Raw genomic sequence first — 23,742 nt, 5'->3', positions numbered from 1 at the left:
ACTTTGAAAACAGAAACAAAATAAGCTGGATATTAAACATTTAAGTGCAAGCAGATGTATACTGCAGGCTGACCCTAAAGTTAAGCTCATGAGCTGAAGACAACTAGCGGGTACAATGTGATCATAACTAATCCAGACAAAACAATACAAATCATTCTGTGGACATAAAGCATCACCAAACTTGTTACACTTGAATCTCACGAGTGTATAGCATACTAGAGCACCATAATGCCTTTAGTGTAAAGAATACACTAAACTAAATAAATTCCAGTCATGCTTAGACCTTGTTTGCGGCTGATGTTTTCAGAATTGCAGCAACATAAGGCTGTTCTGGGGTGACGATGGAAAAGCCCATCATATATCTTTCTCAGTCCCTCATCCACTTAATAGCGTCCGTGTCATTGGTAGATCTGGGATGGTCATGACCACTTGTAATCAGAGGTAGAGTAGCTGTGGTCCATCCCAGCACGTGATGAGCCCAGTCCATCTGACTCCAGAGTCCACACCATGCTCTCCACATCGATCTCAACGTCCTCTGCAATGTTCAAGCAAATATGATCAACAACTCTTCAATCTTAACTAAAAATAATAATTTGAACAGTTTAATGACCCTTCAGTAAATCTAGTATAGTTGCTTATTTGGTAACACTTTAGTATAGGGTCCAATTCACACTGATAACTAGCTGCTTATTAGCATGTCTATTAACATATTGGTTGTTTATTACTGCTTATAAAGTACATATAATGCATGACATCCATAATCCTACCCAATTCCCTAAACTTAACAACTACCTTATTAACTATCAGTAAGCATCAAATAAGGAGTTAATTGAGGCAAAAGTTATAGTTAATGGTTAGTTAATAATTGGACCATAAAATAAAAAAAAAGTGTGACCGCTTGTTTTTATAATTCCAAAAAATAAGATTAGATTCTGATAGCTTGTAAATAAGTAATATGTATATGAATAACAGTTATCACTCTGTATTTCACAATAATCTAAATGTGTTGATAATTAAATGCTAAATTTTATGATCAAAGCTCAGTAGTTTTTGCGTATAATGCAATACATTGATGACTGAGATGTACAATAATCATTCTTTAGTAGCCTGAGATATTATATTTAACTTAAACTGCTTCAGTTCAGTAAGTCTTCATCTTGAAATATTACTAACTGTATAAAAAGTAATTTTTTTGAAATCGGTGAGTTGGAGTTAGATTAGATGATGCAAGAAAAGCAGCAACAAGTGTCATCCAAACATGTGACGTGAACTCTTTCAGGATGCACATTTTAGCTAAGTTAGTCACTGTTCACTGTATTTTTTTTACTTTGGAAACTCTAACGCTAGTTAAGAATATTATCATCTCGGCCGTCTGATGATCACCTCTCTCCGAGTCGGATCTCTCCGAGGACACAGTTGAGCCGAGGCTGTCGTTACGCATCCTCTCTGAACCGCCCTGTAGTTTCTCCAGCCGTGTGCGCAGCTCTCTCTGCTCCCAGCGCAGACGGTCCTTCAGCAGCTCTGCATGCTCGTCCTGTTTCTGCAGCTTCTACAAGTGCACATGAAGATCCACCATCAAACCTTCTGAATCACCAGGATCACAACGACTCTCTAATTCATTCATTCGGTTAGCTCCTTTCTTTGCTGGCAGACCAAAACCCTAAAACCATTTACAGTAAATGCTCTGTTGCATGGTATAACACCAACATTTGTGTCGTGAATGTAATATAAAATTGGACATCAGACTTGGAATAGCGATGCACCAATAAATAGTGGCATCTTGTGGGTGCTTCAAGAACTGCATGCAAGGCTGCCACTTGTGTATGAAGGAAACAACAGTACTCATAGGTACAGCTTTTTAATTAACATTATTAAATCAAACAGCCATTCATCCACAAATGAGATGTGTTACATGAATGTTTTATGTGGTTTAAGCTTGACACAGAAATAGAAGCAAACTCACAGAGTAACTCAGCGATGTTCAGGGATGTTCCACCAGAATGGCCACTGTATGCACTTTTTAATCAGATCCACTAAAATCCCTAATCTATATTAACATTTATCATTTATTTCACTATCAATCATCATTTACATACTAAATTGTTGAAATTATATTTGATGTCTCAAGTTCTCAACTTTCTTTTTTTGGCCTAAAAACAGAAATTCAAAAGGTCAAAATACACAAATTAAACATTTTTACTTTTACATTTGTTACCAGATATTTACTTTAGAACACAAAAAATATTGCGTTCAGCCGGTGTTTCACAACTTATTCTAGAGTGCAACATTGGAATGTGGACTATAATGTCATTGTTTTCACAGTTTATTTATTTATTTATTTGATACTTTATAGACAATATATAATTTTTTAATTGTTGGATAAATTTTTGAAATATTTTTTTTTATCCTATGTCCTAACAAACAAGAAACTAATCGTTCTCTCTCCATTTCTTTATATCATCACGGTTGATATGTTGGTGGTATGGTCGAGGTGTCTCACCTTGATGTGCAGCTGTGCTTGTCTGAGCAGACTGAGGGTTGTGTTTCTAGCTGAATCGGAGGACAGAGGAACCTGCTGCTTCAGCTGCTCCAAACAATGTTTTAACTGAGCTCTCCTACAACCACAAACACATGCAGCAACATAACACTTAAACATATGCAAAACCACAAAAGACACATCTCATTTCACTTCAGCTTTATAATGTATTATACAACCCAAATTTGATAATTGCAACAACGTTCCAATAGCACTGGGACTTTTCGCTATTTGTATGTTGTCAGGGTTCATGCATTACAGACCAGTGTATGTGTGCACCGCATTTTAAAGTTTGATGCTTTTTAAATTTGGCAAAATCTGTCTGAAATTACTCAAATAGCAACTGTTCATTCAACTGTTGCAAAAAGCAATATCACACTCCCACACTGACGGGACTAATTCCTGAAACTGTCTTATTATTTAGAACAACAGCACAACTGCAATATTGCTGAATTGAAGGACAGAATACTAAATAAGTCTTGGTTACCTGTGTTTCTCCAACTCATTGTGAACAGACCTGAAACAATGAACAGATAGCTTTATTTAGCCATAACATTTGATTTGTGTATTATTAAATATATTAGTCATTTATTTGCATTTGATACACATCTGTGGATACACATTTTGTATGCAATACCATCTGATTATATTGACCTTCAGTTAAAAGTACTTAATATAATTAACTCAGCACTTAATATTTGACTTGACTGCACAGACGCTACTGATGAGAAATGAACTGCTTCATAGAAACTCATTCCATAATTGATGAATGTTACAGAGTTATTAAAGTGAACTGAATCAACAATTAACTGACTTTTAACTGAAAAATGTACAGTTTGCTACCATGCTTTTTTTAGAGCATAATTGAATTTTGTTTGCATCACTAAAACAATATTTTCCTGTTTAACACTGTAAAGTTGTAATGCTTTCGAAATTTCTATAATGATTTATTACTAACTGTATCATTCCAAACTTGTTTAACAACAATATTAACAAAAAACTGGACTACCATGATGTCCATTATATTTTTTTAAATATCTCTTTTCGTGTTTCAGAGAATAAATAAAGTGGGTTTGGTACAACATGAGGGTGAGTGAATAATGATTCAATAATGAGTCATTTTTTGGAGAAGTAACACTTAACTGACTTTCTCTCATTTGCATAAAAATAACTATATCGAAGCATCGTTGTAGAATAAAATTAAATATTTTCTTTATACCAGGGATGTGTTTTAATCGCTGTTTTAAAAGATGAAACGAGTTGCACAATAACAAACTAACGGACAAAAGAGGAGGAGGACATCATGTCAGTGCACCTTACACTCACCTGCTGTTCCCAGGCGAAGGACTCTTTGATTTCAGCTTTTTTCTCTTATCTGTAACGCCTTTACTGTAGAATGGAAGCACTGAGGCATAACCGTGCTCGGCCTCTGAAAATATATAAAACATAACATGAGTGATCAATAGCCAAGCCTACTTCCTTTCATGTACGATCGTTTTTTAACATACTAAAAATAAGTTATTTTCTACATCTATAGAAACATCGGACATTTGACTGGTGCACGATTATAAATCTAAAAACACAAGTCAAATAATAAGGTTCTCCATGAGATACAGGAAAATATTTGCTATGTGTCAGCAGCGTCTCATCAAATCAGCTGTATGTGAGACCGCTTTTTGGTTTTGGCGCCATCGAACGATTTGGCTATTTTGAAATCAAAGCTTCCACTGTAGCTATGTATCCAGTAATCACGCGACGTCTTTGATGAACCGCTGTAACTGTAGCAGAATAACGGGCAGCGATGCTACATTTTCAAATCTATGACGATTTCGCGCCTTTGTGTACAACACAGAACTGAAATGTAGGTCAACGAGCCAAACACGATAATATCCACAACAAAAGCGATGTTTAACACTCTACAAACACACAAACAAATCTCTGCAAAAAGGAAAACACACCCAGTGTCCACATTAAAAAATAATTAGTGCAAACATTAATGAATGTGTACAAAATCCACACAAAACAGCAGACTGTCCGAAACGGCTTCGGTTTCGATACAAACAATGTGAAAGAAATAACACGTCTAATACCTCTTTCCCTTCGCTCCAGATACTCAGCTGCCTGCAGAAGCACTTGAATGTTGCAAGTGTTTACCTCCATTTCTGACAAACAGTGTTATTTTGAAAGCGCCAAGAGCGACTATGATCTGTTGAAGTGTAGAGGAGACTTCGGCTGATCCAGCTCGCCACGTCATACGCGTCAGACGCGTCACGCCCTCCTCCGCGCGCACGCGCAAGACCGCTCCCTTCAACAGACACAAAACAACTCAGTATTTGGTGGGAGCTTACATTAAAAACGGAGGACAGTACTTGAGTATTTGAGTTGTTTATTTTATCCAAGCCCGTGAATTCAAATTATTTAAATTGATTGGCCTTGGAAAAAATATGTATGGATAAAAGAAAAAATAAATAAATAAAATAAATTAAAAAATGATAAGCATGAAGCCAAATTTAAAAAACGCAAGAAAAAATATACTGCACAAAATTAAAAAATTAAAAAAGTTTACAGAATATGAAACAATGGGCACGGATAACAACAATAAAGCGTAAATAAAAAAATAAAAATACTTTTTTTTTAAATAAGCATGACTCAAAACTTTAAACACCTTTAAAATCAAATTGAAAAAAAAACATTAATGCAAAATTATACTACTTGCACACAAATCATGTTTTCTTTAGTATTTTTTTTTTTTAAACGCGCTGCAAATACAAAACAAACAAACAAAAATAGAAACGCACTGCAAATATGCACAAACCACATCGGAAATGTTTTAGGGAAGCTAGTTTCTTTGTTTGTGTTGTGAGAATTTGCAGCGCATATGTTGTCAAATTGATGTTTTCTTAATTTGCAGGTGTTTTTTCTATTTGCAAGGTTTTTATTCTTCTTCTTATTATTATTATTTTAATCTGCAGTACATTGAGCTCTCTCCGACACCGTATTAATGTTTTAAATATAAGAAATTTTGAATATAGCAGCAATATTAAAGTAAACAACTAGTAGGTGGCCAGTTTCTCTAACTTGAGTGAGTGAGGGCTTTCTCACTGGAGGAAACTTTCTGTTCAATAACAATCTGTTCATAAACCTATTCATCCAGTAGGAAATATTGCTGTGTTGCTCATTTGAGACACTTTTCTGCTCTGGGTTTGTTTAGATCCTTCGTAAAAATTGAGCAAAATTTGAAAATAGTTACATTTCTGAGTTTAAAGCTCACTCAAAATGTACTTATTTTATTGATTTTATACTACAGTTGAATAAATATTTGCAATGGTGCTGATATTCTGAAAAACAACACTCTTCCTCATGTGAAATGAAATAACACAAAATGTGATAAATCTTATAAAAACCAAAAACTTTATTAATGACATAATGTATATAAAAGACATGGCTGCATAAAAAACAACAACAAAAAAAACAAACAGTGCATGACAAAAAATAAGATACAGACCATTAACAATTACGAGCAATTTACAGAGAATTAAACAACTGTGACTGGCATATATTACTTTAACTAATATTATCCTTTCCTAACAGTAACAACCATGACAGAACTTTTCAGTCAGGCATAGGCCAACCAGGCACATATAAAAGTGACTTCGTAATGCTTTTTTTTTTAAATGTGTTTCAAAAAAATATATTTACTCTTATTATTTTTTTTAATTTGCTATTCATTTTTACATTTTGTGCAATATTTTTTTCCCTTTTTTTCCAAGTATAACAATTTACTGAATATATATATATATATATATATATATATATATATATATATATATATATATATATATATATATATATATATATATATATATTTATTTATTTTTTTTTTTTATCATAGTGGAATTAAAATGAACTATTCTGATGGGATTTGTTTGATGGTCGAAAACTTTACAAAACAGAATTACTGCATATAAGCCTTCAATTGGTGAAATACAGATTCATTACAATTTTGTAAATAATACAACAGTTGACAAATAATAATAAATCCACCATGATAATAATACTATGATATTATTATCATGTGCACTTGAGCTAGAATAAAGGTGCAGATGCAAACAGATGAACTGAATACAAAATATTTGAATCTGTATGTAACATTTCCAAGTCTCTCATGACTTATAGTTCAAAATACAAAGTTTAATAAAAATAATAAATATCAATACTAAAATAATGCAATTAAAAATATGCCAGTTAAAAACATGTAGGTAGAATGTATAAAAGGTAGCCTATATTTAACCATCCTTAATAACTTAACACAACATTTACAATAGTAAAATATTTAACTAAAATATTAATAACATATTAATAAAACATATCATGTTAATATTAACACTGAAAACGCCTTACGTGAAAGAGTTTATAAGGCCTCTACGCATGCACCCTTTTCCTTTTGCACCGGAAGTTCCAGTGTGACGTCAGTTTGTTATGTGCACCAGCTGATCACCAGCCGGAGCCTACAGAAAACGCTACTCACGCACAGAAACATCACCATTCACCAGAAACTCGTGCAAGATATCGGGTTTGTAGTATTTGGAGGTAACCGTGACGGAGCAGTGAATGTTTTTGGATGAAGAGAGCGGCTCGTTCGGTCGAGAGCAGCACTGAGGGACCAAACACTGGCCTGCTGAAGCTCTGTCTGCACATAATTATATAATACGATGGAAACGATTCTTACCTGCTTAGGATGTAGTTTGCTGGACTGTTTCGCCGGAGACGTGTAAAAACAACAACGCCAGTGCCTCATAATACCGTACTTTCAATGCTAATCAGTTAGATCGCAAGGAAAACTCTTCCGTCTGCGAGAAAATGTGGTGGAAACTCTTCTTTTTGCTGCTCTATTTTTCCATGTTATTAATACTGGCTCGTTTTTTTGAAGCCATCGTCTGGTATGAAACGGGCATTTTCGCCACCCAGCTGGTGGATCCGGTGACCCTGAGCTTCAGGAAACTCAAAACCATCCTGGAGTGTCGTGGATTGGGATACTCCGGCCTGGCAGAGAAGAGGGATGTGAGGGAGCTGGTGGAAAACTCGGGTGATTGTCTCCAAACAAGATGTTTACCTTCACTGACACGTATTCACACTGATGTAATGACTCTGTTTGATCATGCTCATGCACTGTTTGCTTTTGAAGGGGAGCTGATGCAAGGGGAGCTTTACTCCGCTCTCAAGAATGAGAAGGAGACGGAGGGATCTGACTCCAGCACCACTTTCAGTGGAGAGATGCACTTTTATGAATTAGTGGAAGACACTAAAGATGGTATCTGGTTAGTTCAGGTTAGTATTAATCCTATATTTAACTGTATTATTTATTTACTCGCATATCATTCAAAACCAATATTCTGTTCAGTTACGAAATTGAATTGTAAATGTTCATGCAGCTTTAATATTGCTGCTATGGTTTTATTGTTGCTGTTTGAATGATATGGGAGCATGACAATAGTTACAGAAGTTTTATTTTTAGATGAGTTATTGTAAGGTGGCATAGCAACTGAAACCACAGCCTGCTCAACCTACTCATTTCAGAGAATGTAATGTCTCTGTCCTGTCCTGACACACATTAAGACGTCTGCTTGGGGGAGGATTGGAACCCAACAGGATTTCGTATCAGTTGATTGCAGCAAAATTATCCATTATAATCATCACCATCCCAATTTTATTCATTTAAATGTCATTGTACACAAAATAGACATTGGTGTTACCTTTGGAGACATATTTTTTGTTTATATATATATATATATATTGTATATAAAAAGATAATTTTCTTCTTCTTAGGTAATAGCCCAAGATAGAAATCCACTGTTGAGCACTGCAAACTGGGGCAAAATGGTACAGAAAGTGTCTCAGTTTGGCATTCGAACAGGCATTTTCAACTGTTCAAGTGACTCAAGGCAAGACCTTTTTTATTTTATTTTAAGCCACAAAAGAAATATGAGAACACATTTAAATCAATGAATTCCAAATATTTATCATAGATGTTCCATTGTCTGAAAAAATAAAAATATATGTTGTTTTCATACCTATCTTGTCAGGTATTGCCATAAACGGGGCTGGATGAAGTCCACCCTCATCATGTCTGTCCCGCAGACCAATGCATCCAAAGGGAAGGTCATGTTGAAGGAGTACAATGGCAGACGCATCGAAACAGAGCACATTTTTAAGTGGATGACTGCGCATGTCGCCTCTCGCATCAAAACCATACGTTTCTCTGCACAATTAATGGATGACTGGTATCAGATGGAAAAACAACCGGTAAAGATGTTCTTGTTTGCCAAACTGCTTCAGCCCCCAGCGTTTTTCTCCGCTCTCAGCATCAAATTCACTGGGCGCATCGAGTTTATCTTCATCGATGTGCGCAACTGGGACAACACCAGCTGTCTGGAGGAGATTGGAGTGCAGCAAATGCCCTCATACATCCTCAAAACACCAGAAGGCATCTACAGATATGGCAACAGCACCGGGGAATTCATCTCCTTGCATGCCATGGATGCATTTCTTCGATCCGTACAGCCAGAAGTCAATGACTTGTTTATTTTGAGCTTGGTTATGGTCAATCTTATGGCTTGGATGGACCTTTTCATTACACAGGGAGCCACCATAAAACGTTTTGTGGTTTTAATCAGCACACTGGGGACTTATAACTCCTTACTCATCATTTCCTGGCTGCCCATCCTTGGTTTTCTTCAGCTTCCATACCTGGATAACTTTTATGAGTACAGCTTGAAAGTGTTGCGTTACGCAGACACCACTACTATTGCCTCATGGGTCCGGGCCGACTGGACCTTCTATTCCTCTCATCCAGCTCTCTTCCTCAGCACTTATCTAGCCCATGGCCTACTCATCGACTACTTTGAGAAGAAAAGAAGATGTAGCAATGAAGACCAAAATGCAAACAACCTAGAGTGGTTGTCAAGTCTCTGGGATTGGTACACCAGCTACTTAGTGCATCCCATTGCCTCGTTCCAGAACTTTGAGTCGGACTGGGATGATGATCCCAATTTCCTATTGCAAAGATTGGCATTCCCAGACCTTTGGCTTCGCCCGCTGGTTCCAATAGACTACATCAAGAACCTGCCCACCTGGAAGTTCAGACTCGCTCAGTCTGAGAAGCCCAACCCAGTGGAACGTGACAAACTACACAAAACAACGACGAACCCAAATGGCGGCTCCAGCGGGGACCAGGAAGTGCATCACTACAGTTCAGAAGTTCTTCATAATAATAATAATGACGGGTGTTCGGCTGCAAAGAAATCAGAAGGACCGTGTTCAGGTGGAGAGGAACAGGACACTGATTGGTCTCATTGGCCTTGTGGCATGCTCCACTGCACTGAGTGTGTTGTGTGTCTCGAGAACTTTGAAACTGATTGCCTTGTCATGGGTTTACCGTGCGCCCATGTTTTTCACCAGCAGTGCATCGTGGTCTGGCTAGCTGGTGGGCGGCACTGCTGCCCTGTGTGCCGGTGGCCATCGTACAAGAAAAAACCCACAAGACAACATGCAACTGAACAGCTTGAACCAGAATAGTCCTGGTGCAATTACTGTCTTACATCCTGCACTTATTTAAAAAATCTAAACAAAAAAAAAAATGACTTAATGTGTTCATCTTTAGTCTTTAGATTCATAACATTGGCTCCTGGGTTTGTGTTGGTGGTTTTATCTTGCACAGTTATTATTAAATTCATACTTTCCAATCATTTTTCAATCTTTTTTTTTAATAGGGGAAAAAAACTTGATTTGAGTCATATACTTTGTATTGGATCAGAAAGAATGGGTTTTAAACGCTAAATTATGCAAATTCTAAAACATTGAATGGTAAATTCAATGCATATGGTTGAAAAGTTTCTGTTGTAGCACTCATCTGGCATCCCAATCAGACAGAAGAGAAATTCATATGTTCCTGTACTTGAGAATTACATCTAGTGTTCAGTTTGTCACCAAATGTGAATAATCCTTCTAAAATTAAGCTACCCTCCTGAGTCATTGGGGAATTAAAGACTTGAGGAGATGGGATTATTTATATAAAGAATTGACCATCTGGGCATGTCATTATTCATTTGTTTTTAAAAGAAGAATAGATTTACATAACTTGAATAAAACTGCCCTGTGCACAATTGAAAATGGCTTAGGCATTGACATGCAATTCTTAATGTCTCCATCTGTAATGGGGCAATTGTCTAATGTTAGTTTGGTTATTTTTGAACTCATTTTGCCACTAACACTAATAAAGAATTTACCCACTTTGATGTTGCTGTTTGTCAGTTTAAAAGTGATTGCGTTCAATTTAATAAAGTCAATTTTTATCACTAGTGGTACACTTGGATCCCCTCAGTTTTGTCCAGTCACTACCCTTTTAAACTAAAATTGTAAGTAAAGTTTCAAATATGAGTTGGCCTAAAAGAATCTACACATCTGTAGTGTTTACATGTTAAATATGCAGCGGTCTTCCATGCACCTTAGCCTTATGTCTCATATCATACTTCAAGTATTAATGAGGTTTGCTTTTCATATATTTTTTACATTACATTAATGAGAATGTGGCTACAGTATTTTGCATAATTTGGGGGATATGTGATTATTTGTGATGAAAATAATGTCACAATGTGACCAATTTTTTTTTATATAGGCAGAATATATTTTACATTAGATTTTTTCAGGGGGATTGGAAGAAAAGCGATCTCGCGTGACAGTTGCCACTATCATCAAAATAAAAAAAATATAAATAATAAAATGACAAAAATAATTTACACTTTTTGAAAGAGATCGATTGCTTGCTCAGCAGCTGTTTCAACGTATGATTCATGCTTTCTATAATTTGAAATACTTCTATATATATATATATATATATATATATATATATATATATATATATATATATATATATATATATATATATATATATAAATCATTGCACAAAAGTGTAGAATGACCAAATCAATATGAATGAAATAATTAAAAAACTATTTCTTTTCCATGAACTCGTGACGTATGTCACGTTGGGCGTGCTTACCGCGCGTTGCTCTGTCTGTCACTGCGTGTACCAGCGCTGGAGCTAATCTACAGTGGGCCGGGGAGAAATTGCTGTCAATATTCATCACTTTTATAATGTTTTTCTGAAACCGGTGGCATATTTGTAATCTTACACCCAACACCCAGAATCAGAAGAGGCAAGCATGTTGCGCGTCTGTTGGAAAGGGGCACGTGCAGCAGCGCGGGTGAGTTTTACTCTGCTAGAGCCGTCATTCAGTGACCCACAGCGAGGCCCGATGTTTCTAATGCGTATCGTACAATTACAGATTATAATAGGCTCTGTACTATTTGTCAAGTTAACATGTGATTATGTTAAACTTGAATTCATAATGAGTTGATCGTTTCATTTGTAGAGATTTTTTTTATTTTCAGTTTAAGTGTTACCCCAGGATAGAACGCTGCTGTACGTCAACGACGTAACTAGTTGTCGAAAGAGGCGTTCACAGTGTGATTGGCAGGTTCTTCCAGCCAATGATATCTCACGCTTAATGGAGTGACATCTCCCTCCAACCAATAAAAATACAGTATGTAGACCTGCGTAAATATGGGCGGGCTGTGTATGATTCATATTTTCTGTTACCCGGATAACCAACATAGCTATCAGTAGTCTGAAAACGTTTCGTTTTACACGTATTCACCTTTATTTATATTTATATTTTACTCTTGTTCCCTTGAAACATTTTTATCAAAGAGCTACAGCCTGTAACGAAACCGTAAACAGTTTATTAGTTTCGTCCAACGGAAGGACGTGACCTTGCCTGCGAAAAGTTTAGAAAGTTTCCTCACAAACACTGATCCATGTCTCTGGTGCTGCTTCTGTGTAAATTAGTCTAATGCTATATGTAACAGCTGCTTAACTTTAAACCCTCTTATTATAGTCGATAAAGAAAAATAAACCATGTTGCAGGCAGCCATTCATTCATTCATTCATTGTTGTTTACTGTGTTTGACTGAATGCTTGATCCACAATGATGGTAAACTTATTTTGAGAATCCACCTTTTTTTAAGTCACAAAAACAACAATTTAAACCTGTTTTTACTAAACAGCATTTACATCTAGAATGAATGACTGTTTGTTATGAATTCACGTGACAGTGGTTGTGGTCAGTGTAAAAGTAAGCTATTATTTCTAATAGTGTAGTTTATGATGCAGTATATTTTGCAGTAGTGCACGTGTGATGATGATGATTTGTTTGTTTGTGTTTCTGCAGCAGTGTGTGTGTGGGAGAGTGAAGGCCCATCCGCTGCAGCACTGCCGAAAATACACCACGGCTGGAGGCTCTGGGTACGACATCAAACTGTGAACTTAACCTTAAACACACAGGGCTGCAATAATTCTGAAAGTTTGGTATTATTGGTATTATTAAAAAGTTTGGTATTATTTGAACACATTGTGCATTAGACATCTTTGAAATTAATGTTAGGTTTACCTTGGTCTTGTGTGTGTGAGACGAATGTCAAATGCCACTCTCGACTGCATCTTAAATGAGATCTTTTTGTTCTGCAGATCTGCTGCTGGGAAAATAGTGGCTGCTAGTCTTTTAACGGTCGGTGGTGGTCTTGGCGGTACAATCCTTTATGCCAAATGGGACCCGAAGTTTCGTGCAAATGTAGAGAAGAGTGTTCCGTACTCAGATCAGCTGTTTGAGATGGTGCTCGGGCTGCCCCCTCCTCCACTCGTCCCATTACTGAAGAAACCAGTAAGAGTTACCATCACTTCTGCTTTGTCTGCCTTCAATTCTTAGACCAGATTCATCTTTGCAGCTGTCTGTGCTTCTATTGTATGCCTTCAGTGATGGCCAATGATTTAAAAATTTGTTTCTTTATAGGTAAAGACCGAACCCCTGCAAATCTCTTCATTGTCTGAAGCATCTAAGGAGTCCAAGCAGCCTAAAGCTAAAGCCAAGAAGTCTGATCCAGCACCTGTGGGAGCTCCAGCTGCTGTAGAGGAAACACCAACCCCACAGACACTCGAGGGTGAGATGCACACACTAGCAGCTTTCAGATGTGCAAGCTACGTTTCACACTTTCAGACACATTAGAGAAATGTTATGTGCAAAAAAAGATCAATTGTCTGTTGTCAATATTACAAAGAAATTCTGCTGAGCGACAGAAATTGTGACCGCACCTCAAGCATCACAGATCTGTATAGTGTACATGATCGTTAAAATTAAAAAACAACTTCATGACATGTACAACTGACCTTCCTAGAAATTAAGTAGGTAAAAGTTTAAGAGACTGGTGTTATCACACAGACATTTAATCAAGAACACTCATGATCTCAACCTTGCCCGGATGCCAGTATATTGGGAAAAAAATCATATGACAAAAATCAAAATTGTAGATTATTCCCTTGAAATTGTAACTGCGATTATTAATTACGATTATCACAATTTACACTGAATTATACCTTTGTTTAATGCAGCTGCATGCCATATTTTTTTATGAAAATAAACAATCTTTTCTTTGTGCTTTTCTATAGTATTAAGCCTCAGATGTCAAATATACATCGGATTGGTTTCTTCATTAAATTATTAAAAACCCTTAAGATAAGATGTTGAAAGAAAAAACGTATCGTAAGCGTGCAGAATAACATAAATGGACTTTGAACGATTATTTGTCACTTTGAAAGATTACGTAATTGTGGCATCCATAATTTTAATCGCGATTTGAAATTCGATTAATTGTGCAGCCATAACTGAACGTTTTATTTGTTTGATCTTCATGGAAGTAGCGTGGCCTGTTCACACCACAAACAAAACAAACTTGATCAAGCAAAGTTTACTCGTTTTAATGCACTGCTATAGTTAGTGTTATTTAGGATTATAATAAATTGTAGCATTATGCCAATAATTGAGCTGAACTATCAGCAGTAATAGTTCAGATGTTGTAATAAAATGTTTTTATATCTGTATAGTATTTAAGGGTTAGTTCACCCAAATATTTAAATTATTTCATTAATGACTCACCCTCATGTCGTTCCAAACCAGTGAGACCTCCTTTTATCTTCTGAACACAGTTTAAGATATTTTAGATTTAGTCCGAGAGCTCTCAGTCTCTCCATTGAAACTGTGTGTACGGTCTACTGTCCATGTCCAGAAAGGCAAGAAAACATCATCAAAGTAGTCCATGTGACATCAGAGGGTCAGTTAGAATTTGTTGAAACATCGGAAAAAAAAATTGGTCCAAAAATAGCAAAACCGAGACTTTATTCAGCATTGTCTTCTCTTCCGTGTCTGTGTGAGTGCGTTCACTGCAGTGTATGATGTCCGGTTCGTGAATGAATCACTCAATGTAACTGGATCTTCTTGAATCAGTTGAACAAATCGAACTGAATCATTTGAAACTGTTCGCGTCTCCAGTTAGGGGTGTGACGGTTAGTATATAACCGTGAGACAGGCGGTTATAGTTGAACACCGTCATTAGAACTCTATAACCGCCAAAACCGTGTCACTAAAATATTTTTTACAAACATTTTTTATCAAAAATTATTTTCATTTTTTAGATAGGATCATCAGATGCGCAATATATCGGGAGACATGGTTTTTACCACTTAATGAAGTTTTGTAAATCGTCAGACATGATATTTACCACTTCATTAAATTTTGCTTTGTAGAAAACCTTTCTTAAAAACGAATTTCGTTTTGAACAAATTTTATCTTAATTTTAATAGTTGTTTCATCAACCAATTGCATGTATTTTAATAAATAAAAAGCAAATATAGCAGACAATGATAACCGACATGGAAGCACCAGCGCGCCGCGTTCACTTGCACTGCACTGTGAACTAGAGCGCATCTCATTGTAAATGAAACTCAACGTAGGCCTATGCCTCATACTCTAGCATTAAATATATTTGCTGCATCCTTTCTAGAACAGACAATGGTTTTTTTTTGTTTTTGTTTTTTTTTGCGGCTCGCATCAGCAAAGCATAGACGGCAAAACAATCAGCGGATGGCGGGCGGGTGCGGCTTTGAAATTTGCTCAAAAAACTTTGGCGCGGATGATGAGTTTTGTGACAGATCTCCTTTATAAACGGAGGTCTGAAATCTCTGCCCCTTTACCGATCCGCTGACACGGAGTTAACCCGCTATCTCCAAGATCAACCAATTGACTCTACGGCAGATCCACCGTTTCTGTTAGACGTGTCCGATTCGAGAACCGAGGAGCTGATGATACTGCGCACGTGTGATTCAGCGTGAAACAGACAGACTGATTCTGTGCTAATGTTATGAGCCCAGGTAACCCGAAGGCTTGAATTAAGGGCAATCATCGCCAATTACGCCATTACATTGTTCGTTATCTGGATCTGTGTTATTTTTGATGCTTCAACAAATTCTAACTGACCCTCTGATGTCACATGGACTACTTTGATGATGTTTTCTTACCTTTCTGGACATGGACAGTATACCGTACACACAGCTTCAATGGAGGGACTGAGAGCTCTCGGACTAAATCTAAAATATCTTAAACTGTGTTCAGAAGATGAACAGAGGTCTCACGGGTTTGGAAGTGACGTGACATTTAGCCAAGTATGGTGACCCATACTCAGAATTCGTGCTCTGCATTTAACTCATCCAAGGTGCACACACACAGAGCAGTGAACACACACACACACACTGTGAACACACACCCAGAGCAGTGATCATCATTTATGCTGCGGCGCCCGGGGAGCAGTTGGGGGTTCGGTGCCTTGCTCAAAAGTCGTGGTATTGAGGGTGGAGAGAGAACTGTACATGCACTCCCCCCACCCACAATTCCTGCCGGCTCGAGTCCGACTCTCTAACCATTAGGCCACGATCATCATCATATTACTGAGATAATTTTAATATTTGGGTGAACTAACCCTTTAAATATGTTAAACACATTTTCATATTTTCACATTTTGTCGTAATAGTACACAGTCAATGAAACCAGAGCTACCTCCTAAATCCATGTCTGTAGGTGCTTCATTTCGAGGAGGAATGAACTGTGTGACAGTCTAAAAATATGTACATCTGTGTATTTTGAAGTTGTGTAATATGAACAAAACCTGGACTTACTACAGTACATCCACCAAGCTGTTATTGTCATAACTTTGATTCATTGATTCACTGCCATTCATGACTCTGCCGTGGCCCGATGGGATGATGAAGTGTACATTACACACACTTCAAAGTCTCGCTGAAAGTAGTGCGTCCTTTGGGATACTTTTTACTTACTGTTAATTCGGACGTACTGCCCAGTTCATATACCAGCCGATTCATTGTTCACCCACTATATAATGGGGAAGTATTAATATTCAGACACAGAATGCACCATTTCACCGTTGAAGCTGATACACACCGATCAGCCGAATGTCTAAACACCGTTGCTGATCTTGGGTCTGTATTTCTCATGGAGTCCTACTGTTGTTGCAGAAGCCTCAGCAGAGGCAGCTCACATTATTTCGGCTCTCGGCGAGGTGCCGTCTGTGCCTGCGCCGGGTACAAGTGACGAAAGCCCTCCTGGCCATACGGCGGCAGGTCAGCACTGGATCATTCACACAGCCTTGCGCTTCTAACAACTGATCCAGAGCCTGTTTGTCTGGATCGCATCAGTTGTTGTGCAGAGGGCATCAGTGTCTCTTCCTCTCTGCATGCGCTCAAACTTCACATCTTCTGGATCTCTTTCCATCCTTCTGCACAGTTCTATCATGTGACCCACGCTAATATGTTCTGTTTGTGTGTGTTTGTCGAGATCTTCACTAACACAATGTTGCTAATCATTATTCTTTCCCAGATGTGTGTCCTCATTTGTCCTCATCTGTGCCAAATGTGCTAGATTGCTAGTCTAGAACCATCATCTGAAAATGAACAAATATATCAGGCTATGAATCAGTTTGGCCTGTCGAACACCGATTCAGATCACCGATCCCGAAATTAGTTAGTTTTTTAACTGATTTATTAAAAAAAGACCTGGCCGGTTGGTTATTTGTTCACAGATGATGTTGTTTACATTGTGCATGCATCCCAGCGAAGGCAGCGCACTACAAAGATGCATTTATTGTCTTGATGTCACACATCACCTGGTGTTACTTTTTCGTTCAGAGGTTAAACTCACATCTTGTGTAAAATATGACATTATTTCCCGTGGTGCTGTAATCGCTCAGTGTGTTTGTGTGTGTGTAGGTGAAGAGTGTAAGGATCATCATGAGCCTGTGCTGAAGGAGAGACCAGCGGAGGAAGTGACCGCTCGACTGGCTCAGCAGGATAAAGCTGAGCAGGATGCTTTGGCAGGTAGGTGACCACACAGCACATCAACCAGTTAATATACAACCACTCTACAGGTTTGCAGGTTGCTTTATCTCCTCTCAGTGCCTAAGAGACATGTATGTTTAGTGAGAGTGTGTGTGTGTGTCTCAGCTCTGACTGCTGGACTGGAGGAGAGTCTGGGCAGCGCAGCTAAGATCACCCTACAGGCCATCGGAGCTCAGGAGGCTGCGCTGACAGCCATCGCTGCACATACAGACAAACTCAAGGAAGCCATGGACTCACAGGTGAACACACACACACACAACCACTTGAACACACACTCTGCTGATGAGTTAAATCAGGTCTATTAGATAAGACAGACATCCAAAATGTGCTCCAGGTTTGGGATGCACTGCTGTGGCAACGTATAACACTTGGCAATGACCTGGCAACCCCCAAGAGCGCTCTAGCATTAGTGTGGTGACCTCGGACATTTTTCCCTGTTGTAAAAATATTGCATTAATATTAACATTATTCGGGCCATCCACAGACATTTTGGCGGACAAGTGCTCAAGAGAAAAAAGGCACCCCTCTTGTAATTACTTATAAAAATAGTTACATACTGATGAAAATCTTACTTCGTACTTAATATTGTAGACTACAGGGCTTTTACCAGTCAAATGAAATCAGTGTCAAAAAATCCATCCCGACATTTATCAAAACCAGTTTCCACTGCAATTACAATCCCATAAGTCGTTTTTTGAGAATATAACATTTTAGATCTAAAATTATGAAATGCTGTGAAAAATGACGATACTGTTATATTTGAAACTTAAACTGACAGTACATGGCGGCAAAGCTGAATTCGATTCATTTATACCAGCTGATTCATTCAAGAAAAAACACATCACTCTGTGCTGCTGGGAAACACACACTGTTCCATAATAGCTGTTTGGAGCTAGTCGGTTATGAGCTACTACTAAATACTGTAGAAACTTAATTTCTGTAAAGTTGCTTTGCAGCGATTTGTATCGTAAAAAGCACTATACAAATAAAATTGATTGGAGCGAAAACAGTCAGTTTGCAATCGTGCTGATATTTAGGAAAATGGCATTTGCCTGAACATTACACAGCAAATGACTGAACCTGGATCACATCTTTAAGTACGCTGAATTTCTGCTGCTTGTGACATTGTCATGTGTTTGTGTTCAGACTCCTTCAGATGAGAAGTCCTCTCAGTGGAAAGCACTGAATGATGCTCTGCGTGACCGGACCAGAGCCATGGAAGAGGCTGAAGAAACCCTGCTCAAAGCCAAGTGAGACCTGCTTCAGACTGATCTTACATAACGGCTTTTCTATAGACTATCACTTTAAAATGTGATGCAAAGCTGAATGTTCAGCCTCATTACTCCAGTCTTCAGTGTCACATGTTCCTCCAGAAGTCATTTTAATGTGCTGAATTGGTGCCTTCTTATCAACTTTAAAAACTATTTTTGGTGGAACCCTGATAAATATTTTCAAATTAAGGGCATTTATTTTAGATAAAAATCTGGATGTCACTTGTGATCCATTTAATACATGCTTGCCGAATGAAAGTATTAATTACACTTTTGCTAAAATCATACTTTTTCTATTTTTTTTCCTAGTTTTTAACTGTGATTTTTACTGTAAAATGGAATCATCTCTCAAAACACGCTTAATCGTACTGATTGTAAAAACGTTTTATATATAATTTGTGTGTGTGTGTGTATTTAGAGGAGAACTTGAAAACCTGCGTGGCGTGATCAACAGCGCGAAACAATCCAAGATTGACACAGCGAGAGCCCAAATCCTGGCCGCTGAGGAGAACTTGCACAGCATGATTGTGGATCTGGATAAAATAGTAACAAAGGCAAGTATCTTAATCTGACTATGGTAATGTTCTTTGGAGGAATCCAGTTCATATAAAGGAGAATTGAGCCTGTAATCCATTTAGCTCTATACTCCCAGAGACTGGTGACATATCACCGTGTCCCATCTGGAGTCTGTAAGTCACACCGGAGTATTGTCTTTCTCTTCTGCAGGTGCAGACGGCGCAGACGGAGGCGAAGATCGTGTCTCAGTACAGTGAGCTGGTGAATGAAGCCAAAGCTCAGTTCCAGCAGGAGCTGGCCAACATCACACCTGAGATCCAGGCCGACTGGAAGGGGCTCTGTAAGACCTCACACACTCATGTCACTCATGTATCCCTGATCTCATGCATCAAGACTGCATGGTTGTTTTTCCCTTTTTGAGTGTTTGTCAGATTTAACTGGTTAAAATTTGTTGTATTTTTAGGAGCACTGTCAAAGTAAATGTGTACGAGAAGTTAAAGGGGTCAAATGACGTTGCTAAAAATAACATTATTTGGTGTAATGCAATGTGCTTATGCAGTTTAAGGTTAAAAAACACAATATTTTTGCACATAATGTACATTATTGTTGCTCCTCTATGCCCCACCTTTCTGAAACACATGGATTTAAAAAAAAAGCTGAGGTCTAAAGGTCTAAAAACCGAGGTGTGCTCTGGTTGGCCAGCTACTCAGTGCATTGTGATTGGCTGAATAACTCAAGCGTGTGACGGAAGTGTAATGCCCTTAACATACTGTGATGCATGTCCCATCATGACGAGACGAACCTAATAAAACCCATAACAAACTAGGCATTTGTTGCATCCAGTGGGGACATACATTTTTTTTAAGATTTGCGTTTCTATTAGCTTTTGTTTAACTGTTTAAACCTTGTGTTTTACTATATCAAAGCAGTGGTCTTAAAGAAGAATTTAGTCACATATAAAATGCCATTGCATTAGAAAACAAAATTTTAAGAAAGTAACATTCATTTTAATGAAAGATAGCATAAATGCACTTCTAGCAAATTTCACACATCAATAAAAAAAAAAAATAGATAAATGTCATAACGGCGTGTGAAGTAAAAAATTCTTCTGAACATCCCTGTCCATTTCATTTTTTGAATGCAAAAAAAAAAACAAAATAGAGGCATATCGGGGACAGACCAACTTTCTCAAGACCAGATCTTTCAGGTGTCCTCCAAACTAGTCATATCTTTATCATATTACAGTTTCTAACTATTGAGATGATAATAAACTTCTGCAGTCATTACGTGCATCACAGTGATGTCTCTACTCCTGTCATTCTTCCTGTAATGCTGCTGTGCCGTGTGCTCTTTCTCAGCGGGAAAGCTGAGCGCAGATGATCTGAACTCTCTGATCGCTCACGCACACCGGCGCATCGACCAGCTGAACCGTGAGCTGGCCGAGCAGAGAGTGAGGGAGCAGATCCACATCGAGGTGGCTCTGGAGCAGCAGAAGCTGGAGGATCAGAAAGCGCTGGAGAGAGCCGTGGTTTCTGCCTTGGAGCACAGCCGAGAGGACATGAGACTCGAGCAGGAGAAGAAGGTGTGGGATTCACTCACTTGCCCTATTGAAGCTATTTGTACTTTCATGCAAACTTACGAATGGCTTAGTCTGTGCATGCCGTCATTTTATAGTGATTAGGAATTATGCCTGTCTTGGAGCTTCTGGTATTTTTATATAACTATTAAAAACATTTATTATTGCAGATTTGTTTTTTGTGAAGAACACTTGAGATGTTTGGACATTGCATTGTGATGCTGAGAGCTTTCTGCATCTGTGTGTGTGTGTGTGTGTGTGTGTGTGTGTGTCAGGTTCAGGAGGTGCGTGAGGTGATGGAGGCTGAGATGAGGACACAGCTGCGTCGTCAGGCCGCTGCACACACAGATCACCTGCGGGACGTGCTGAAGGTCCAGGAGATGGAGCTGCGCGAGGAGGCCCAGGAGGTACCAACACTCTTTACATTGACTAGCAACTACATAGAATTCATGATAGAATTTAACAGGTAGAGGACACATTCACTCCAAAAATGGGATGGGTTTACGTGTTTGACTGATCCGTGGCAGTCAGGGTGGTGTTGGGAGCCTTTATTTAAAACCGTTGTATATATAGTACTGGTTTCATTTGGTGCTGGTTGTGGTACAGAAATTGAAATGCAAACTTTCAAATGGATGAAATTCTGTCTTTGTAGATTCTGAACAGTAAGATGATGGAGCAAGAAACTCATTACCGCAGACTAACTCAAGAACAGCTGGACACCTTCACTTTGGACATGAACGCAGCTTACGCCCGTCTCAAGGGCATCGAAGAGGCCATAGACAGTAAGTCTCAGTCTACTCAAACTCTAGTGTTACCACATTCAACAGAGGCATGCCCCGATCTTCCATTGGACCACTGATTGTTCAATATTAAATGGTTTGCCTTGTGTCCAGGTCATGTGATTGCTGAGGAGGAGGCCCGTAAGGCTCACCAGCTGTGGCTGTCTGTAGAGGCTCTGAACTACACGCTCAAGTCCGCAGGACCAGATTCCCCCACCGAGCCTCTAGAGGGCGCCGTGGGTGTCATCAAAGAGAACTGTGCAGAAAACGAGTTCACTCAGGCGTTGGCCACTGCTCTTCCTGAAGAGTCCCTGAGCCGGGGGATCTACAGCGAAGCGTCCCTTCGCGCACGTTTCTACGACATCCGTCGCCTCGCACGACGTGTGGCGCTTATCGACGAGACGCGCAACAGCCTGTACCAGTACTTCCTGTCCTACCTGCAGTCCGTCCTCTTGTTTGAACGGGAGCAAGTAGCACCTCCTGCGAAACTAGCACCTGAAGATCTCGACACGTTCAAGCTGCTCGCCTACGCCACTTACAGCATTGAGCGCGGCGACCTGGAACTAGCTGCTAAGTTTGTCAACCAACTTCGAGGCGAGTCACAGCGTGTGGCACAGGACTGGCTTAAAGAAGCCCGACTCACCTTAGAAACAAAGCAGGTGATTAGCCTGCTATCAGCGTATGCTAATGCTGTAGGGTTGGGCACCACTCAGGCCCCTTAGCCACGCCCACTCTGTCAAGATTATGTAAATTACGAGGAGTGTTACTTGCCTGGTATTAACAGAACCTTCTGCTTTAATTTATAAATAGGTTTTGTGCTAGCCAATGATTCGTTTTTCTTAACTGTCCAAAGCACGTTTGCAGTAAGTCTTTGCCCTTAAAACAATTCGTATGTGGCCTACCATCCAGTTCGTTAAACCCTCGGCAGTGGCACTCCTCAGTGAATATGGGGCACATCTCACAGGTTAGGATTAAATGTGCTTTCATCAGGTTGAAGTGTGACGCTAAACCTGTTCACTGTTTCAGAGTTCACATGTAATGCTTCAGTTATATTTACTGGTTGTTTATTATCCCAAACTCTTGAGAATAATCGGTCCTCTCATTCAGTACTGGAGATGCTCAATAAATCATGGTTGTTGACAATAATGGCAGTACAGTTATTTCCATGTCTGCGTTGTTTTAAAAAGGGCCAGATCTGGTTTAGTAGGGGTTCATTTAAAACATTTTTAGGACGGATTATTAGCGGTTTGAGCAGCACATTTTAGTGCAGATTGTGAATAAGTTGCAATGTAATAAAGACTTTATTGAAAGATGGAGCTGCACATGCTATAATGGATCTGACAGCAAACCTGAAAAAACTATGCAGCGGTTACTCATTTCACCAATGCACCAAATCCAAGTAAGGGTCCAAGTTGTGTGCCATTTCTTCTGGGAGCTCCAGAAAGGCAGCTAATCAAATGGAGAAGGCTCTTCTGTATGTAATGTACATCAGGGAGTGAATGAAAGAGCTGTGGGTGGTCTGTGTGTGTCAGTGTCATATCCTTCAACTGCTGCAACAATAGAATGCAACAACAATAGCACAGAATGCCTTTAAGATTAAAAAAATATGATGAAGTATATATTCAGTTCATTTTAATGTCAGAAGTGTGTATCAAATTCATGTAAATGTTAAATAACCCTGTTACTCACAATAAATAATACATTTTAAA

The 23,742-nt window shown here is 38.6% G+C and overlaps 3 protein-coding genes across 4 annotated transcripts in view; 2 read left to right on the top strand and 1 right to left on the bottom strand.

The window, feature by feature from the left end:
• LOC113113373 (max dimerization protein 3-like) overlaps positions 1–4,818 on the bottom strand; it is a 5,673-nt gene extending 855 nt beyond the window's left edge. Inside the window, exons 1-6 of the mRNA XM_026279513.1 lie at positions 4,627–4,818; positions 3,863–3,965; positions 3,024–3,053; positions 2,501–2,615; positions 1,384–1,549; positions 1–535 (exon numbers count right to left, since the gene is read on the bottom strand). The exon at positions 1–535 is cut by the window's left edge and continues 855 nt beyond it. Of these exons, the coding sequence (XP_026135298.1) occupies positions 420–535; positions 1,384–1,549; positions 2,501–2,615; positions 3,024–3,053; positions 3,863–3,965; positions 4,627–4,696 (600 nt within the window). The 5' untranslated portion in view covers positions 4,697–4,818 and the 3' untranslated portion in view covers positions 1–419. The remainder of the gene's footprint in view (positions 536–1,383; positions 1,550–2,500; positions 2,616–3,023; positions 3,054–3,862; positions 3,966–4,626) is intronic.
• A 2,153-nt stretch (positions 4,819–6,971) lies between these two features.
• On the top strand, positions 6,972–10,830 carry LOC113113370 (E3 ubiquitin-protein ligase RNF103-like). The gene is made up of 4 exons (XM_026279511.1): positions 6,972–7,622; positions 7,722–7,864; positions 8,363–8,478; positions 8,620–10,830. The coding sequence occupies exons 1-4, from the start codon at positions 7,397–7,399 to the stop codon at positions 10,109–10,111; spliced, it is 1,977 nt and encodes a 658-aa protein (XP_026135296.1). The 5' UTR covers positions 6,972–7,396; the 3' UTR covers positions 10,112–10,830.
• A 761-nt stretch (positions 10,831–11,591) lies between these two features.
• LOC113113369 (MICOS complex subunit MIC60-like) lies at positions 11,592–23,179 on the top strand. Of its 2 annotated transcripts, XM_026279509.1 has the most exons (14): positions 11,758–11,799; positions 12,826–12,899; positions 13,122–13,314; positions 13,444–13,591; positions 17,013–17,117; positions 17,763–17,870; positions 17,997–18,130; positions 19,038–19,141; positions 19,581–19,716; positions 19,889–20,018; positions 21,037–21,260; positions 21,530–21,661; positions 21,907–22,036; positions 22,148–23,179. In XM_026279509.1, exons 1-14 carry the CDS (start codon positions 11,758–11,760, stop codon positions 22,753–22,755), a joined length of 2,268 nt encoding a protein of 755 aa, XP_026135294.1. In that variant the 3' UTR covers positions 22,756–23,179. The 2 variants fall into 2 exon arrangements, with proteins under 2 accessions (XP_026135295.1, XP_026135294.1); XM_026279510.1 differs by lacking the exon at positions 17,013–17,117 and having other exon boundaries at positions 11,592–11,799; positions 22,148–22,755.
• The last annotated feature ends 563 nt before the right edge of the window (positions 23,180–23,742 follow it).

The sequence above is a fragment of the Carassius auratus genome, chromosome 14 (genome assembly GCF_003368295.1).
Source record: "Carassius auratus strain Wakin chromosome 14, ASM336829v1, whole genome shotgun sequence".
Taxonomy (NCBI): domain Eukaryota; kingdom Metazoa; phylum Chordata; class Actinopteri; order Cypriniformes; family Cyprinidae; genus Carassius; species Carassius auratus.
Note: the sequence above shows the minus strand (reverse complement) of the source record. Positions and strands in the feature narration are given on the sequence as shown.